At 39.3% G+C, this 20,319-nt stretch overlaps 4 protein-coding genes across 5 annotated transcripts; 2 read left to right on the top strand and 2 right to left on the bottom strand.

Moving 5' to 3' along the window:
- The first annotated feature begins 6,924 nt into the window (after window positions 1-6,924).
- RabX6 (RAS oncogene family member RabX6) lies at window positions 6,925-8,063 on the top strand. Its single transcript, XM_034322154.2, has 3 exons — window positions 6,925-7,305; window positions 7,437-7,681; window positions 7,760-8,063. The coding sequence occupies exons 1-3, from the start codon at window positions 7,126-7,128 to the stop codon at window positions 7,956-7,958; spliced, it is 624 nt and encodes a 207-aa protein (XP_034178045.1). The 5' UTR covers window positions 6,925-7,125; the 3' UTR covers window positions 7,959-8,063.
- Window positions 7,228-11,046, bottom strand: Nfs1 (Nfs1 cysteine desulfurase). Its single transcript, XM_034322153.2, has 10 exons — window positions 10,915-11,046; window positions 10,587-10,817; window positions 10,432-10,511; window positions 10,256-10,372; window positions 10,028-10,165; window positions 9,623-9,950; window positions 9,066-9,223; window positions 8,726-8,997; window positions 8,568-8,657; window positions 7,228-8,381 (listed from the first exon to the last, which is right to left on the bottom strand). Exons 2-10 carry the CDS (start codon window positions 10,702-10,704, stop codon window positions 8,318-8,320), a joined length of 1,365 nt encoding a protein of 454 aa, XP_034178044.2. The 5' UTR covers window positions 10,705-10,817; window positions 10,915-11,046; the 3' UTR covers window positions 7,228-8,317.
- LOC117603221 (MPN domain-containing protein CG4751) lies at window positions 10,911-13,963 on the bottom strand. Of its 2 annotated transcripts, XM_034322152.2 has the most exons (7): window positions 13,443-13,963; window positions 13,214-13,383; window positions 12,887-13,135; window positions 12,654-12,814; window positions 12,493-12,582; window positions 11,927-12,428; window positions 10,911-11,806 (listed from the first exon to the last, which is right to left on the bottom strand). In XM_034322152.2, the coding sequence occupies exons 1-7, from the start codon at window positions 13,565-13,567 to the stop codon at window positions 11,352-11,354; spliced, it is 1,752 nt and encodes a 583-aa protein (XP_034178043.2). In that variant the 5' UTR covers window positions 13,568-13,963; the 3' UTR covers window positions 10,911-11,351. The 2 variants fall into 2 exon arrangements, with proteins under 2 accessions (XP_034178043.2, XP_034178041.2); XM_034322150.2 differs by having other exon boundaries at window positions 10,911-12,428; window positions 13,443-13,960.
- A 259-nt stretch (window positions 13,964-14,222) lies between these two features.
- CSN8 (COP9 signalosome subunit 8) lies at window positions 14,223-16,054 on the top strand. The gene is made up of 4 exons (XM_034322155.2): window positions 14,223-14,423; window positions 14,536-14,606; window positions 15,031-15,209; window positions 15,335-16,054. Exons 1-4 carry the CDS (start codon window positions 14,367-14,369, stop codon window positions 15,592-15,594), a joined length of 567 nt encoding a protein of 188 aa, XP_034178046.1. The 5' UTR covers window positions 14,223-14,366; the 3' UTR covers window positions 15,595-16,054.
- Window positions 16,055-20,319: the final 4,265 nt, after the last annotated feature.

The raw sequence follows: 20,319 nt of genomic DNA, 5'->3' as shown, positions 1-20,319 counted from the left end.
CTTTCTTCGGCAATTGCCTCACAAAAATCACTCGCGAAAATTTTACGTTTGCTCAGACATTTGTAAAAACGTAACACGTAAACGAGCAACGATCCCTTGAATCGCTACTCGCATACCTGCACAATTTTTGCAAATGTCCAAGCACAAAACACTTTTTAATTTCACTTCACTTCACTTCACTGCACTTTCACTTTAATACTTCATTTTTGTAATCGGGTCTAGTACCACGACTACGACTTACAAACTAATAAGGCTTGGCCTTGAAAAAATCAAGAGAGAATGCTAAATTAATTAATTGATAAATTAATTAAATTGCATTTTCATCTTTTCTCTTGATTTTTGGTTTCCCAACCCCAGATACAAGCTTCTCACGTATTAGAGGAGAATACGAAGAGAAACATGAAAGCTTGCTCTGGCCCTGCCTACTTATAAACTAAACTCAATCACACCAGAAGTAAACTACCTGCCTGCCTATCGCTATATTTAAAAAAGGGCAAAAATCATTCTCACAAAAATTCACTCCACGGTTCTCATACAACCACCCGGGTGCAAAAATGCCTACACCTAGAGAGAACGTCCCGGGACGCCTCCGACACCCGAGTTCAATTCAACTTTCACACTCTAATAAAATCATACCTTTTTGCTGAAATCGACTGACAAATAATAGTGAACATTATGCTAAAGTAATACATTTCATTTTCGCATTCTATTAAATTATCTAATGTAAAAATTTTTCAATTTATTCTTGATAAGTATTTTGTAATATTATAGTAAGTTAAGATTGTTAATAAACGATACAAATCCCACATCCTAACCACACACACACATGTGGAACTTCTATCGTGGTTCACTATTGGTTCACTACTTTTGTCAGTCGCCAAAATGTACACTTAAAACTAAACCTTGTCCACCGCCCTCCACCCACGCGAGTACATCTAAGTACCCGAATGAGCTTTGGGCATAAAAATGAACAAGGCCAAAGGTATTTTCACCTACCAGTTTTCTTCATGTGTGCTGAAATGCCTAAGCTAAAACGTATGATTAGCAAAAACTAAAGATGATATTCTCACTTTATTAAAAGTAAGAATATCGGCGAAATTTCACGGCTACGATTTAGTATATGGGCTGGCCCCCCCAGGGAGTTTTATTTTTAATAAAAGTGACTCGACTTTGCAAATATAAAGCTTGAAGAGCAAATACAGAAAAGCAAAATTGAGCAACTATGACATAAAACATGGTGCACTGCTAATATAAGCTGGCAACGGAGGTTCTTAGGCCCCCTGGACTTGCGCCCGACGCTACATACCACCCACCCCGCCTGGACGTCGTAACGCCAGGACAGAGTGCACCCCTTCGCTAAGAGCGCTACCCGCCCGTCCAACACGTTGCATCCAACGGTGTCAGATTGACGGACGCCCATAGTATAGACAAAAGGACTACAGTTTAGAATATGGTAACATATTTTCATATGTTCCGTATTCTAAAGCTGCGCCTGCAAAGGCCTAGTAATGCATGGGTTTATCTCCCATGAGATGGTGTTTCACGGTCTTATGCCGCGGAATCCTTGTAACTAATTTGATTAAATAAATAAAATATTGGATTGAGTTTAAAAACCAAAAGGATTCCCACCAAATACTAGTCAGTGCATTGTCATATTTACTCTCGCGTTGGAAATTTTTCGCAACACTAATCAAAATAGAAAATCCTGATCTAAAAACATAGCTAGTACATAAACCTCTAACGGGCTAATATTCCACTATACTGATGAATGATGAGTGTGAATGATGAGTGTTTAGGGTCGAGAACCGTGAACGTGACAGAATGAATTTCAAGTACGAAAGAAGAGCTTTCTACAATGCTTGAAGAGCAAATACTGAAAAGCAAAATAGAGCAACTATGACACAAAAATGGTGCACTTCTAATATCAGCTGGCAACGGAGGTTTTCGGGCCCCCTGGACTTACGCCCGACGCTACATACCACCCACCCCGCCTAGAACAGGGTGCACCCCTTCGCTAAGAGCGCTACCCGCCCGTCCAACACGTTGCATCCAACGTGTCAGATTGACGGACGCCCATAGTATAGACAAAAGGACTGCAGTTTATTAAATGGAACCTATGGATGGGCGCCACATCCTAAACTGCGCCTTGAAAGGCCTAGTAATGCATGGGTATATCTCCCAGAGATGGTGTTCACGGTCTTATGCCGCGGAATCCTTGTAACTAATTTAATTAATTAAATAAGACATTGAGCTTAAAAACCAAAAGGATTCCCACCGAATACTAGTAAGTGCATTGTCATAATTACTCTCGCGCTGGAAATTTTTCGCAACACTAATTAAAATAGAAAATCCTGATCTAGCAACATGACTAAAGGGGAGCTTTAAATTATGCTTGAAGAGCAAATACTGAAAAGCAAAATTGAGCAAATATGACTCAACATTCGTCCACTGCTAATATCAGCTGGCAACGGAGGTTCTTAGGCCCCCTGGACTTACGCCCGACGCTACATACCACCCACCCCGCCTGTTTAAGGCTCTAGGCCCAGGCAGGGTGCACCCCTTCGCTAAGAGCGCTACCCACCCATCGAACACGTTGCATCCAACGAGTTCGAGTGGTGGACGCCCATAGTATAGGCAAAAGGACTTTAAGACAGCTTAGCGTATGGGATGCAACATACTTAAATGTTCCGTACTCTATGGCTGTGCCTGAAAAGGCCTAGTAATGCATGGTTTTATCTCCCATGAGGTGGTGTTCACGGTCTTATGCCGCGGAATCCTTGTAACTAATTTTATCAAATAAAAACCAAAAGGATTCCCACCGAATACTAGTTAGTGTATAGTCATATTTACTTTCGCGCCGGAAATTTTTCGCAACACTACTTAAACTTGAAAATTCTAACAGGGTAATATTTACCCTCGCGTTGAAAATTTTTCGCAACACTACTTAAACTTGAAAATTCTAACGGGGTAATATTTACTCTCTCGTTTAAAATTTTTCGCAACACTACTTAAACATGAAAATCCTAACGGGGTAATATTTATTCTCGCGTTGAAAATTTTTCGCAACACTACTATAACTTGAAAATCCTAATGGGGTAATATTTCACTACACAAGGGTATGCGGGTGGATAAATGATTATGTGATAGAGTTCGTGAGGCTGAAGTGCGAATGATGAGTGTTTAGGGTCGAGAACCGTGAACGTGACAGAATGAATTTGAAGTATGAACGAAGAGCTTTCTACAATGCTTGAAGAGCAAATACTGAAAAGCAAAATAGAGCAACTATGACGCAAAAATGGTGCACTTCTAATATCGGCTGGCAACGGAGGTTTTCGGGCCCCCTGGACTTACGCCCGACGCTACATACCACCCACCCCGCCTAGGAAAGGATGCACCCCTTCGCTAAGAGCGCTACCCGCCCGTCCAACACGTTGCATCCAACGTGTCAGATTGACGGACGCCCATAGTATAGGCAAAAGGACTGCAGTTTATTAAATGGAACCTATGGATGGGCGCCACATCCTAAACTGCGCCTTGAAAGGCCTAGTAATGCATGGTTTTATCTCCCATGAGATGGTGTTCACGGTCTTATGCCGCGGAATCCTTGTAACTACTTTGATTAATTAAATAAAACATTGAGTTCAAAAACCAAAAGGATTCCCACCGAATACTAGTAAGTGCATTGTCATAGTTACTCTCGCGCTGGAAATTTTTCGCAACACTAATTAAAATAGAAAATCCTGATCTAGCAACATGACTAAAGGGGAGCTTTAAATTATGCTTCAAGAGCAAATACTGAAAAGCAAAATTGAGCAAATATGACTCAACATTCGTCCACTGCTAATATCAGCTGGCAACGGAGGTTCTTAGGCCCCCTGGACTTACGCCCGACGCTACATACCACCCACCCCGCCTGTTTAAGGCTCTAGGCCCAGGCAGGGTGCACCCCTTCGCTAAGAGCGCTACCCACCCATCGAACACGTTGCATCCAACGAGTTCGAGTGGTGGACGCCCATAGTATAGGCAAAAGGACTTTAAGACAGCTTAGCGTATGGGATGCAACATACTTAAATGTTCCGTACTCTATGGCTGTGCCTGAAAAGGCCTAGTAATGCATGGTTTTATCTCCCATGAGGTGGTGTTCACGGTCTTATGCCGCGGAATCCTTGTAACTAATTTTATCAAATAAAAACCAAAAGGATTCCCACCGAATACTAGTCAGTGTATAGTCATATTTACTTTCGCGCCGGAAATTTTTCGCAACACTACTTAAACTTGAAAATTCTAACAGGGTAATATTTACCCTCGCGTTGAAAATTTTTCGCAACACTACTTAAACTTGAAAATTCTAACGGGGTAATATTTACTCTCTCGTTTAAAATTTTTCGCAACACTACTTAAACATGAAAATCCTAACGGGGTAATATTTATTCTCGCGTTGAAAATTTTTCGCAACACTACTATAACTTGAAAATCCTAACGGGGTAATATTTCACTACACAAGGGTATGCGGGTGGATAAATGATTATGTGATAGAGTTCGTGAGGCTGAAGTGCGAATGATGATGAAGTGACAGAATGAATTTCAAGTACGAAAGGGGAACTTTATACAATGCTTGAAGAGCAAATACCAACCCCCCTGGGGGCCAGCCCACATACTAAACTGATGCCAATTTCACGAGTAAAATTGGAAAAACGTTTCAATTTCAAGAGCGATTTCGTTATCAAAGTAAGTAGTTATAATAATTAATAGTAATCATGCTTATTACTTTGATATTGAAATCCGCTCATCGCGAAATAAACTCTTGTACATATAAAAAAGAAAGTGTATTGTGAAATCGGAGGGTCATCCGACTTCTCTACATTTTTAAACTCGAAATCTATATATGTAAATATGTACAAGAAAACCCTATCCTAAGCTAAGGCATAAAATACACAGAAAAGCAATTTGCACGATTATCATTGTATAAAATAATACAGTGATATTCGTGGGTCACTATGCTCGCTCAAAAAATAAAAATTACAACCAATTCCCGTGTCGCTACGGACCATTCGTCCTACGACATGATGGGAACCGGAGGAACTTTAAAGCATGCGACTCACCGATCGTTGACTTGCACCACTGCACTCGCCACGCATCTTACAATTAGATTGATTCATAGCTCGACTGTTGGCTCGTCAAAGAAACGGAACCCCCACTGGCCAAAGCACTCATCTGGAAGCATAAAAATCACGATTCTTGAACGATATATGTTTTCTCTCAATTTGTTGTAGTTAATATGCTAATACATACTATAATTTAAAAATATGCATGCAAAACTATATAGGAATAACTACATCATAAAATACGGTAAAACACATGCAAATAAATACATCCCAAAACACATGAAGATCAAAACCATAGAACACCATAAAATATTTGCAAAATTGTAGCAAAACACATAGGGTACCACTCCATAAAGCCTACTAATAAATTCGTATAAATATACTAAAACACATAGGGTACCACTCCATAAAACCCACTGATAAATCCGTATAAATATGCCAACACACATAGGGTACTACTCCATAAAACCCACTAATGAATCCGTATAAATATGCCAAAACATATAGGGTACCACTCCATAAAACCCACTAATAAATCCGTAAAAATATGCCAAAGCACATAGGGAACCACACCATAAAACACAATAAAGCACATGCAGGTACATGGGGTACCACACCATAAAACACAATAAAGCACATGCAGGTACATGGGGTTCCACACCATAAAACGAACTAATATATCCGTATAAATATTCCAAAACACATGGGAAACACTATAGGAAACACTATAGGCAAACACAGTAACACTTGTGGTAATACACTGATAAATCCATGCACGAATATCCATGGTATCAACCCGTACCGGTATATGTTTGACAGATCCATCCGTATCCTTTGGCGGTCGCGATAAGACTGATTAGATTTGACCTCTGTACGGGTCGCGCATGCACCGGCGCGCGGCGCGCGCAATCAAGCATGACGTTCCGTTTCACCGGTTCCGCAGATTTAACTGTTTCTATCTGATATTTGTTAATATTTGTTTAATTATTATTTTATGTTTTACAATTGTTTATTAATCAAATTATTGTTATATCTATTTAAATTGTTTATTTCTTTACATTTCCGCGTGGGTATATTGCAAAATTTTGTTTAATTATTCTATTAAAAATTATTTCATTATTATTTTTAATTTTACAATTGTTTATTAATCAAACGAACGAACTGCGCCCTACAGAATGAACGAGAAACTAAATTTCTGGTCTGTTTTATCTTGTTGACGTCTTTCGCGAGTGAACAATTAACGAAATCGTAGTTTTCAAATTACTTCTACCTGGAGACTTGTACATCATCCCTTGGGTGCTCGTTTTATTCTATCCGACCCAAAGAATATCAGTCTGGTCCCTATTTCGACATACGGTTCACAGAAAAGTTTATATTACGAATAAATTAATGCAGGTGAGTCCGATCCGCCATTTTCTTGACCGTTGACAGACAGCAATTTCAATATTTTATAAGTTTTTGACGATTTGGATAATATAAGGACCAGACAAATATTCTTTAGAACCTTCTGAACACGTCCCTCAAAGTTTTTTACATTCTGTTTAGAAATGAGGACGTAATTTGAAAACTTGCGTCTAGGGATAGCATGGTGGCCGAACTTCGAATTCCGCATCGGTAAAACAGTCAACGTTTCATCGAAAATTAGACCGAACAGAAAGAGATATAGATATAGGGTACTACAAAATTTGTGAAATACTTACCAAACCCGTATTCTAATACTTAAACTCATCATAATCGCAATAAAGTTGTGATTTCTTAGGATTGTTGATTAGTTGATTGCAGATTCTGTTGCACCTCATCGATGTGCTTAGGGGTTCTATAGTAGTAGTATTTTATGGTCCGTTACCAGTGTTGTATTTCTATTATCACGACTGTCATCGTCCTGCTAGTAGTGTTTAGGGAAACAACCATTAAATGCAATGCATAGTTGCATGAAATGCACGCAATTACAATGATTTGCTGTTACTGATGTTGCTAGTATTAGATTCCCTTGTAACCGGTGAAGTGACACAAGCCGAACATGGCCACTGTTAAAGTAACCGAGCAAAAAGTTATTCTGTGCGGGGAATACGGTGTTGGAAAAACGTCTATATTTAGGCGTTTCGCGAACAATACTTTTGTAACAAGTAACGATCGTAAATCAACACTTGGCCTCGATAATATCGACAAAGAATACGTTGTCGAAGACAGACGAATACGAGTAATGTATTAACATACATGTGCAATTATAAATCTTAAATTCAAATTAGGCTCCTCTCATTTTTCATCCATACATATTTTTTAAACACATGTATTTATTTGTTTAACATACGAATTTATTTTATTTTTCAGCTGCAATTATGGGACACAGGTGGTATGGAAAGAGTAGCATCAGTAACATCAAGCTACTACAAATTTGCAGAAGCTGCTATTTTAGTTTTTGCATTAGACAATTCAAGTTCTTTTCACCTTTTATCTCAGCATTTGCTTGACATTGTTACATATGCTGAGAATGCAAAGATATTCCTTTGTGGAAATAAAAGTGACTTGGAAAGCACAGCCCCACAAGTTACTGATGCAGAAATGGAGCAGTTCTGGTCAGTTCTATGATCTAAGTGATACTGTTGAAATGTGATGTATGTATGTTTCAGACAATAACATATTGTTTTCTGCAGTGAACAATGTCATAATTTAATATCTGGTATATACAAAACATCGTGTAAAACTGGGGAAGGAATACATGAAATGTTTGAAGATATAGCACAACATCTGGTTGAAGCTAACAGGTCACGTATGGAATTACATGAAATGGATAAAGATAGGTTTAAAATTTCGTATATTGATGAAGCCACTGATCCATCATGTTTGTGCTAAATATTGAACATTAGCAAGTGTGAATGAAGTAACTTTTTTATAACTTGGAAAAGCTCAACACACAGCAATAAAGTGTGAAGAGTAATGGTATCTTTTTATATGAAATACTAATCATAAGAAACTTTCCTATGAGGGAAAATACTGTGAGGAGAAAAGAGGGAATATTAATATGAAATTTATATACAATTATAATCGAACTTAAAATTTCCCAAAAGTAAAGAATTTCAAATAAAAATTTATTACATACTGAACAATGTTTTACTCAATTAGGCTTGATCTATTTCGGAAACTTACGGTTCGTATATTTAATCCACACTATCTACATAATCAGGTAGTCAGGACTATGCGGTAAGAAGCCATTAGTGTTGAGTCCATTGGATAGATTTTAGATCGATTCCCTCTTGTACCATCTCCCACAATGGACTGCAAAGCAAATTGTTTAAGATCATGTACTTCAAATCATGAAACGTCCAACAATAAAATTATACCCTCCGTTTGCTACGACTGTCGTGCTTTTAGCCGAAAATGCGTAAATAAAACTAACGTAAACTGATTAATTAATGCTTTCGCATCAAATGAACATTTGTATCGTAACTGAACGAATTATACCTCATTTCTCGAAGTCTCTGTACATGTTGAATTGTATTTTTTGCGGTGTAATCAATCTCGTCAATCGTTGTAAACCGGCCAATACCAAATCTGAAAATAAATAATCTTTGCAACATTATGTCACTATCGTTTAATACCATATCATAAATTTTATGTACCTAATACTGGAATGTGCTAAATCTTCCGATGTTCCGATTGCTCTTAACACATAACTAGGTTCCAAACTTGCACTGGTGCAAGCAGATCCGCTGCTCAAAGCAACGTTTTTTAATGCCATTAATAAGGATTCACCTTCCACATATGCGAAAGATAAATTTACACAGCCAGGGTACCAAGCAACAGGGTCTCCATTACGTATAACGTGTTGCAAATTTGATGTTATCGCTTCAATTAAACGACTGGAGAGCATCGAAATATACTTATGATCGTACTAAGAAAAAAAGCAGAGAACTATTTAGAATCTATTAGAAATAGAGATACCGATTCTAATAGAATTACCTCCATTTCTGCTTGTGACAATTCACAGGCTGCTCCTAGCCCCACAGCTAAAGGAGCTGGAACAGTACCACTTCTCATACCCCTTTCCTGTCCACCGCCACTTTGAATTGGCTCTACGCGAACTCTCGGTCTTCTTCTCACATATAGAGCCCCAATTCCTAAAAATTTACTAATTTAATATTGTATAAATATGTGTAACAAGTACAGTAAAGATTCGATGAAAGCGAAATGCTCGAGACCGAACTTTCGTTTATATTGTGCAGTTCCTACGTTGCTAGGAGTTTGCCGCCATTTGTGAACGTAGAAAAGGACAGCGAGTGAAAAAAGATTACCGTTCGCCACGATCGCGGCTTCTCTTTCTATTTCATTCGCTATCCTTTCCAGATCATATTACACTACTCGGCTAGCGAACTTTTTCTTTCATTCGCTATCCTTCCCAGATCATATTACACTACTCGGCCAGCAAACTTCGCAGCATCTCAAGGGGTATATCCCCAATGGTGGGGACGAGTTCTTCGCTTTCATCGAATCTTTACTGTATTAAATCTTAAGAATACCTTTTGGACCATATATTTTATGTCCACTAATAGACATTAGATCGATGTTCATCGAATTAACATCGACTGGGATTTTTCCAACAGCCTGAGCTGCATCTGTATGGAAAAACACCTTCTTTTTTCTACAAATGGCACCAATTTCTTCAACTGGTTGCCTCACACCAATTTCATTATTTACCATCATTATAGAAACCAGAGAAGTACTTGGTCTAATTGCATCTTCTAACTGATTAAGATCAATAAGACCATTTGAGTTCACTGGAATATAAGTTACTTCAAATCCTTCTGCTTGCAAGGCTCTACAGGAATCTAGTACACATTTGTGCTCCTACATTGTGGGAATCATATAAAAATAAATGCTATGCAACAAATGATATCTTTTATATTTAGCAACAATCAACATACTATCTGGGTTGTCACAATATGATTTTTCTTGCTCTTGTAAAACCTTGCTACACCTTTTACAGCTATGTTATTGCATTCTGTTGCACCAGATGTGAATATAATTTCCTTTTTATCTGCCCCTATCAAATTTGCTACTTGCTATTAAAAATAAAACATCTAATTAATGTCTTTCTATAGTATAACTTGTAATAATGAATGCAACAGACTTAAATGACATTGGATATTAACTTTACGGGCAAGCTCAACTGCTGTTTCTGTCTCCCAACCATACATATGGGTTCTGGAATGTGGATTTCCATAATATGCTATAAGATAAGGCATCATTTTATCTAATACTCTTGGATCCTGTAATAATTTTATTGTAAACTCTGGGGCTATGAAGTAACTTTTCATATTATATTTACCACTGGTGTAGTTGCTTGAGCATCCAGATAAAGGGCCCTGCCTTCTTCAGGCCCTCTTTTATATTCATCAGTAATAACAGCTGTAATTTAACAATATATTTATATATAACAATTAATATACTGTGTATAATAATTATACAAACTGCAGTGCTTACATTCATATTCTGTAATTTCTGCTAAAGTTTGACTACTAGCGTGCACCGCACGACATTCCTTGACACGATTCAAGGTTGATAGTAAGCTTCTCGTCGGACGAAACATGTTAATGTTCATTAAAAACACAGATCTACTTTAATTATTTAAATACGGAGACCAAACCATGGCATGATCTAACCTTAAATAACCTAACTTATATTGTGTTCAGGTTTATTTAACTGTTTTTTCACCTATGCGGACACAGATATGAAAATTATATTCTTGTCTTTCTCAACATTAAGCGTAATATAACTGGTGTTCCTTCGTACTTGACGACCGTATACTCACTGATTCATGCGACTGATTAAGATTATATTTGCACCCAAGCAACTACTACAGAAAGTGGTGCAATATATAATTTTATCTGTATTATACAAAAGATATATGTATATGTATGTAAGAAGTCTATATATGTATGCATATACAATGTATCATTTGTAAGAAAGAGAAGGGACATCGTTATAAATACAGGGAGACAATAATGAAAAATCGGTATGTATATAGTTCATTAAGTACAGTAAATGTGACAATTATTTTTACTAATTTGAGTTTTTCCAGAGGTACAAAAAAATAACGTAAAGCACGTGTAAATGTCGCGCATTGCAAACTTAAAAGTACCAAGTACATTAAATATATTTATATAGAGAGACAAGTTTGGACATACAATACAATATAAAACGTACAGAAATAATCACAATCGTAAAATACTGATTAATATAGCATGCCTATTGACGATCCTTTGATAAATTTAGCGAATCACCAATATCAACAGCTTGCGATTGCTGTTGTTTCTTATGCATCGTTGTCATATCCAACATTCCTCCGAAATCGGTTTTAGAAATTGATAAATCCTCGGTTCCTTGATACTCGTTCGATCGATTCAGCTTTGCATTATCATTTTGTACTTCCATTTTCTTTCGGTCGGTTGAATAATCTTCCGGAGTTGCAGAAAAATTTCTACAAGATTCCTGAGACCCTGTAGTCGGCTTAAACTGCGACTGCAGCGGATCAACCATTGAAAAATCGCTCGATTTACGTTCATTTCCTTCTATATCTCTTGCTGGAGAAATTTTACCAATTGGACCAAATAAATTCGCTATGTTACGCATATACGTAGACGGTGACGGTGATGAGGTTCTTGTAAAGTCCGCGATAGAGAATCCAGAGAGCTTCGCCAGATCTGCCGTAGAGAAATTAGCTAATTTCGATAAGTCCGAAAACTTTGTGATTTGCTGCGTTATATCAGCTAAAGGAAAATCCGATGCGGATGACCGCGTTTTATTAATACCGGTGTCCGTACCGAGGGAATTGGCCACTTTTGAAAAATCGGTTGGTGCATAATCGTAGTCGCATTTTGCATTTTTCACGGAAACAGTTAGTTCCCCGGATTGGAAGCTGGGTATTACTTCCGACGATGGTACGTGCTGTTTCGATGTAGCAGAGTTTCCATCTTTCAGTTGCGTGATTGATGCGGTATCCGCGCTCATAATATTATCCTTCTTAATGTTATCTCTAGAAGTAGATGGTTGCATCACAAAAGGTTTTGATGTAGGGGTAAGTATGGCACCATCAGGTTTAAAGTTTACTGGTGTGAGGAAGACTGCTGCATTGTTGGGTGCAAGTCCAACCCCTGGTGGAACTGCTGAAGGAACAAGTGATTCCGAAGGTGGTACTAACGGGAACTTAACGGCAAGATATTCAGGTGTTCCATCTTCAGAACCAGGGCAGATCATTTCTCTAATGACATCCCAATAAGAACCATTGGATCGATTACGACCAGGTAATTTGGACGCGAGTGAAGACTGTTAATGTAACGGATGTTTTAGTATCATTCGTATTATTTTATGTAGATTCTTATATACATACCCTTAAACGTTCGAGATAAGTTGTATTATTGTTAAAATTGGCAGTAAAATCAATACCTCCTTCACTTTTGTAATATTCTATACATCTTCTCTGAAATATTAATTACGAAATAGATAACCTATTTCTGACAAATTTAAAAATAAACATAAATATGTACATACAATTTCTTCTAATGTGTCTTGAGAGAGAAAATGCTCCTGAGACAAGGTGTAACTTAAAAGCATCGGCCTTGGGTATTCGTGGGGCCGATTTTCGGGAGGTGGTAAAGACCAAAATACATTAAAGTTTGACTCATAACAACTACCATCAGTATTATAAGGAGCTAGGAATAGTAATGATTTCTTTATAAATTTTAATTACAAAATTGTTGAGAGATACAACAAAAAACACTTACAGCATATTAATCCTACACACGGTGTGTATCCATTGTCACTAGGCCCTTTCATTTTAATTTGATAATCTAACTGAGAATCTACATCCCTAAGGGATGGAGAAGCATGAGATCTAGGATGAGAATGATACCATCCAACTAGAGTAACACGCTTCCATTCCATAGCTCTGGCAATTTCACTCTCAACTGCAGCTGCAGCTGATTTGTCTTTACCAGAGTATCTGCATGGAAAGGCAGTTGTTATAGATAGATCTAAAATGCCAAACAAATTACTTATGGTTGACAGAAATAGATTTGATCTATCTGGGATTTGATGAAAGGACTATTTACTATGTGAATTAATATCCCAATGGCCACCCAGATAGCCACAAACTTCTTTGTCTGTTAAATGGCAATGCAAATCTACCAACAAAGCTGCAGTGGTAGTTATTGTAACTAAAAAGGGTTGTATTTTTCCAAGAGTACTAAAAGAAGTAAGTTCTACCATTGTACTCATGTCCCTAAAACATGTAATCATTAATTACACTGTAAATAATGATTCCTTACATTATTTTCTTACATGGCATGACTTCTTATTCCAAGATTTGCATGCTTTACTGGTACTCTTACAACTTGTATAGGAGGACTTGTTTGAACCTTTTCAGGGCTTTCATCCATAGATTCTACAATTGTGGTTATATCCATTTCTATCTTGTTTCTTTTTTATTTTTCAGTAGAACGTAAATTTTACTGAAAGTAAAGTTATAACTTTCGAAACAATGATAAATTCATCATTTTCCATTAATACAAATTATACACGATAACTAATTCTAATTAGTATTAAGTCATTATCGCTTATTACTAACTACTACATTGCACATTGGTATTATAAAAAAAAAATAATTATAGAGTCAGAAAACGCTTTAAACAACACATTGCTGTCATCATATTGTATACAATTAGTGACTACAGATCTATACAGTAACTACAGATCCAACAGGACTAAAAATGCCTTTGTTCCCGAAGGATCATGATTTTGGGGATCCCAGACACCCTCCAGGTGAGGTTGGGTCTGTATGTACGGAACACAGTCGATACAGTAGCACATCGAGTTAGTTATAACAGTTTTTCTTTTTACTATATCTCACACTGAAATAACTGTATCCCTTACATCTCAATAAATATCTCTTATATTCCTGCAACCTTTACATTCCTGCATTCCCTATATCCCAGCCTCTTTTACATTCTTGCTGCTGTACCGACTGTGTTCCGCAATGCAGACCTAGCCTTACCTAGGGGTGTCTGAGATCCCTAGAACCATGATCCTCCAGGAACAGAGGTATCTCCAGTCTTTCTTATATCTGTAGTCACTACGTAATGTATATGTCAGCCCTCAGCTGTTTAGATTTCTTGTTTGACATTGCTTATTTCAATGTTGCCGCGTGCTTCTAACACAATAGTTTCTTTATCGCTTTGTTTATTGTGGAAATAACGAATTTTCGTCATGATACTAAACGACGTGGACAAATATCTCCAAGATTTAGAGAAAACTGAGCTTGAAGTAAGCACATAGTTGAATTGTTAATATAGGTTATGCCGACTAGTGTAATGAATTTTGTTAAACTGTTTATAAATTCTTTAGTTACTTATGAGTTCATTGAACATTTTCCTAGGCTCCTAGTGGAGTTGCAACAACACAAACGTACGCACAATTATTAGCTGTATATCTTTACCAAAATGATTTGTAAGTACAAAATTCTAATTCTCATATCATTTTAATTGTAATTAGTTATGTACCTATCTATTTAAGTACCTACTCCCAATTATCATTAGTACTTCATAAGTTTAAAAAATGTATTTTATCGTTACTTTTGCAACCACATTATCTGTATAGTGGATGGTGTCGCCCTCTACAAACTCTTTATTATATAGTGTCTATACAATATAATGCCTTTTATTAATAATATTGTATCAAATATAAAATATCATAGTTATTTTGTAAGTGACGAATATATGATGTATAATTTAAAAAATTTTTAATGAACATATGATATCGATAAGGTATTCATTTCTTTTACCTACAACCAAAAGCATGGAACTTAAAAATTCCTATTTCCATTGTTTCTTATAATAAATACATTTATTTGATCGAAACATCGTGGTCGCAGATGCAACGCCAAGTACCTATGGAAACGGATACCATCGGACCTAAAAAGCGGAAGTACGGAACTCAAGCAAATATGGGTGGTTGGGCAGCGGATGTGGCAAAGAGATTGGCCTGCGGTTCACGTTGCCCTTAACGCAAAGTGGAGCGACGATGTGTCCGATATTATGGCTGCCTTAAAAGGTACATTACCTCAGTAATGGAAATTAGTACAAGCTGTCGAATTATGTTTAATTTAGTACAAATAATATTCGAATAAAGTCAAAGAGGAACTTTGTACTAACCCCTCTTGATCATTTTTTTTTTAGAAAACGTTCGAGAGAGGGCAATCATCTTAATATCCAAGGCATATTCGTCGTTGGGCCTGACTGTGTTCGCATCGATGACTGGTCTGACATTGGAGGAAGCTCGTCGTCTTGTCCTCGAGAGAGGCTGGTCCATGGACGGAACTATGGTACAACCGTGCAAGATCGAAAAAGAAGAGGAATGCAACGTGCCCACTGAAGTCGGTCTTACCGAGGATCAGCTGCGCAAACTCACTCAATTCGTGTCCTTCTTAGAGAACTGAACGAACAACGTGTCGTCAATGGACACGCAACATCAAGACTCGATCGACAGTACTTTAAACTTAGTCTTACCTCGTAATGGTATTATATAAAGGAGGAAGTGTGCTTCAAAGAAAGCACCTGTGTTCCTACCCTAAGTATACACCACGGTCTACCTACGCGTCCTGCCTGTTCAATCGGAAGAAATCATTCGACGAAGCTCGTTGCAAGCGTGGAGTCAACAACTCGATTAATCAATAATCTTATGCTGCTCGCGGGGACTGATATTTTCTAAAAAGAAGAGATTCTTCCAAGAGGAGAGAAGAAAAACGAATCACAGTTTCCAACGAGTATATTATAGATATCTTGATCCATCGGTGTTCACTTTAGCATTAAATTATTGAAACGAATTGCTCTGTTGTATAAAATAATAATAATAATTAGGGACGCGATCATTACCGTCCTGATACAACGCTTCAAGATGTTCATTGACTTTTACTTTCCACGTTCATCCTTTCCATAAAGATTCATCGTCGATCCTTCAATTTTTTCTTCAACTTTTTTTTTTATCAAGATTCGAAATAGATAGAGTCGTGTTAGCTAGAGGAAAGGGTGATCTCGGTACGTGAAAGCAAGCGGGTGCACCGGTGCTCGCCGAGGTCGCTTGAAAAATCCGCGCGAGGAGATTCTACCAGGAGCATTGCGTCACGCAAATCGAATCCTCGCAGGTCAGAAAAATCGCGGACAGATTGGTATGCCCGGTCGGTTGTGTAGCCTCCTTTGCTCGCTCCCCTCGACTCCTCGGGAGTAATTCTCTATGAAATCGATTCTGACCGTCCCGCATTGTAAACGCTGCTGAATATGCACAATCGCGGCGGGATTGCGTAACGCTCGATATTCTCAAAGAAATCGTTTCCACCAGCCAGCAGGTAGCCGGTGTTCACCCACCGTCATTGCTGTCCGTTGCTCTTTTTTGGCTCCGGTATACTCTAGAAAGTTGTTGCACCGGTATCACCAATCCTACACGATACGCGAGTTTCATATTTTACGTGTACGTGCTGGTGCGCGTTAATTTACCTAGAAATCCCGGTTGAAACATGAAAGAAATCCATTCGCGGCTTTCGGCTACGAATCTTGTCCCTTTCATTCCGAATATCGTGCAATTCGTTAACAACGCGCCATCGCGTTTAGCTTCCGGTCACTTGTGTCCCAAGGGCCATCGTTCGATTGACGAATGCCGATTTTCAAGTTAACCACGTCTATTATATATTCATTGGAATACTTTTGATAGATTATCGATAACCGTTAAATTCACTGCTGCGGATACGTGGGAATAAACGAAAAGAAAAGCCTTTAGACGTATCTTGAAGGCGTTCCCACGCGTTCGTACCACATTAAAGTGCCTATCCTAGACAGTGTTTGTATCAAGAACGTGCGATCGCCGCAATAATCGGTATCGAAAAAAGGCGTACGGTCAGCGGGGGGTTGCAAAACGCTTCAGACGTAAGCCTAGGACGAAGATGACGACGTGCTCTACGTACAACACTTTCGTTTCCATACTGTAACCCGTGTTCATTGTGTCTTTGAATAATGCAGATTCATCGGCGTTCCAACGAACGATGATTGCATCGCGATATCGCACCGTTTCTTCTTCTCGTTTTTTATAATCCTCCCTCTTTCACCCGTCATGATTTCTATAAACGATGAGTACCATCATTGGGAGAGGGTAAGATTGCCTTAGATCCAAGAACGTTTATACAGGTTCCAGTGATAACGAGCAGGAAAATCAAAGATAATACGTGTCTTTTGGATGCAAATCGGTTAACAGGTGTTATCGGTTCATCCAGCTTTGAAAGGATAAATAAATCCAAGCAATCGTTTCCATTATAATGGCTATGTAATGGAGTAGTCTTGCCGGTTTTTTGTTGACTGTACTCGCAGCCGATAACGAGCCTATAAACTCAACGTATCACCTTTTAGTTTGAACGTATCAATCTATGAAGATCAATTAGTCGTTTGAGTAGCGAAGTTAGATTCGATCGGACACGGCCAAGTTACCCGATCGGTAAGAGTAATGATGGTACACTGGAAATTAGATAATCAAGCATGCGTGCTCGTTCGCAACCGCATAATTGAATGTTACTCTCTTATGGAGGCTGGTAATCCTTTAATCGGTGAAAAAACATGGAAGTTGTATCGATTAAGTTTAATGAAGCATCGTTTATGGCTAACCATCCTCGTTCCAGGGTTAAAACTGAAATGACTATCGCTTTCGATCGGAGCGTTTGCACGGTTTCTAGAAGCTTGTGCGCTCGGTTAGCATCGGGTATTACTAAAGAGACGAGTACTAGTTTGCAACATAAAACTCGAAGGTGAGAGGCAAGAGGGAAGAGCCGGGTTACCAGTTACCTTACCTGACCTCCCCATCGTGTAAGAGTACACGCGGGTGACTCGCGTCTTCTTTCCCGAGAGCGTAGCTTCGACGCGGCCTGTTGCGGCTGACCTTTGCACGTCGCGGAAAACGCCGATGCTCCGTTGAATAGCGAAGCGAGTGGCACGAATCGAACGCGACTAGTCGATTTCGAAAGTCTGTTTCGCGGCGGAAGAGCCGTCGGTATGAGACGCAGGGGACGAGGAGGATGATGATAATGACGAAGAACAACTAGAAGGCCGAGAACATTCCCCTTCGTTTTATTTAACTATCGACGTTTCTCGTTACGATACTGATGGATCGCTTGTCACCGAAAAATAAGGGATGCACCGCGGAGCTTCGACGCTCGATTTCCCTCTTACTTTCTTTTTACCCTTACTCACTTGCTTACCTACTTTGAACTTTCTTACGAAAGTTCGGTCACTCTGAACAAAAGGGGTGTAACATAGTTACCATGATTAAATCATGAAGCACTGACGTGTACTCTATTGATAATTTTTCAAACACAAAAGTTTGATGTAAGTGCGAATCGTTATTAACTCTAGCGTGCACCTGTTGGGTGTCCATACAGATAGTGCGCCACGAACTTGCCACGCAACTCGATACCATTTACACCCCCTCTATATCTCTGTCAACTCACCTTCGATTCTGGGCATCGGCTAACGCACAAATTAGTAATTACACGGTAATAAGAAAGCCTACCTGCGATCGAGCTAAAAACCGTTCGAATTGTCTGGAACAATGAGCTCGCGGGACCATTCTCTGCGGGGGTTGTACCGTTAAGACGTGTCTATGGGTCCGCGTATCGTAAGGATAGAAAGAGAAATGGGCACTAGGGGAAAGAGACGGCAGAGGCACAATTGAATGTTGGCGGACCCGTGGGCGGAGACGCGGTTCGATTGTTTCTTTATCGCGATCATCCTCGCTCCTTCTTCTACGACGGGCAATGGCAATCTCACCACCGATCCGCGCACAATCGTTCCCCTGTGCTCGTACGTTTCTATATCGTGCCCGGTATCATTGTCCTTGTTGCGTCTCGCGACGCGTTGGTTCGCGCTCGCGCGGGCTCCTGGTGGGTGCGCTCAGAATGCACCTTCTCCGCGGCATTCCACGGGGAAAAGAAAACCGATCGTTACCTTTTGCACAATTGCATCTTGCAGAACGTATAACGGTGATCGAATCGGTGGATCATCGATTCGTCTCGATCGGGACACCCCCGCAGAATCTTGAACAAACCCGTACCGTGGCTCGTTTCTATTTTATTTTTATTTCATCTACGATTCGTTTGTTAGTCGTGGCATTTTGCAACAATAGAGTTGTACGGCTTCGTGAGAAAGAAATTTTCGGGTGTATCCGAGCGGACTGGCCGCGCGAGAAGCGAAACGCTACACCTAATGGATTTTAGTAGAACAATAACAACATAGACGAATGATAGCTCCGCTGTAGAAACAGTACGTTAATGCATTGTAAAGGCTTTCAACGCTGGATATCCTTTGTCTGGGAATGTCCGATCGATGTATTCCCAACCTGAAATCTAATACGCAACAATGCTTTCCCGTGGCCCGCATTCGTTCGCTACGGCCACCCCTTATTCCAGAGACGGCCAGATTACGGTCGATCAACGATAATCGAATTACCTGTGCCTACGAAATATTCTAAATAAGGCGTCCGGCATGGTTTCCTACACGGATAACACTGATCTCTTATGTAAGAACGAACGAAGGGAAGAAAGAGAAACCAAATTTGCAATACGACTGAATTTAGACTGCATAAGGAATCAGACCTATGACAAATTTGATGCAAGAAATCTTATAGCTTTATAAAACATCCAAAAATAGCATATGGGGAAAGGGCGCCATTTTCCCTAGGGAAGCTTACTATACTCGATACTGTACAGAATGAAACGAACCACCCTCCAAAGCGCTAATTCGATGCAACCACATGCAACTATGATCAAGAGCGAACTGGCCATCGACAGTTCAGGAAAATTCCCAGTGAACCGCTAGGAATTTGGGAGCTAATTAATTGTAATGTGATTTTCTGAAACGTATCTGCCAGTGTATAGCCTAAGTTTCATCGGTGGCAAGCCAGAAGGCGGCCGCATAGCGCAGCGTGCGCAGCGGGCGCAGACTTCTGGGATTTCGCAAGCGGCACTCTCGCCACTCCGGAGATAAAGAGAAATACCTGAGAAGGTGCAGGTGAGGTAAGGCGCAATGAGGCGGCGAGGGGGAGAGGAGGAGGAGGATAGCTTCTCTAGCTACGACCCAACACAAGAGAGTTGCAAACGAAAGAGCGAGAGAGTAATCGAACGGGAAGA

Source organism: Osmia lignaria, chromosome 4 (assembly GCF_051020975.1).
Source record: "Osmia lignaria lignaria isolate PbOS001 chromosome 4, iyOsmLign1, whole genome shotgun sequence".
NCBI lineage: Eukaryota > Metazoa > Arthropoda > Insecta > Hymenoptera > Megachilidae > Osmia > Osmia lignaria.
This window is presented reverse-complemented; position numbering and strand designations above follow the sequence as displayed.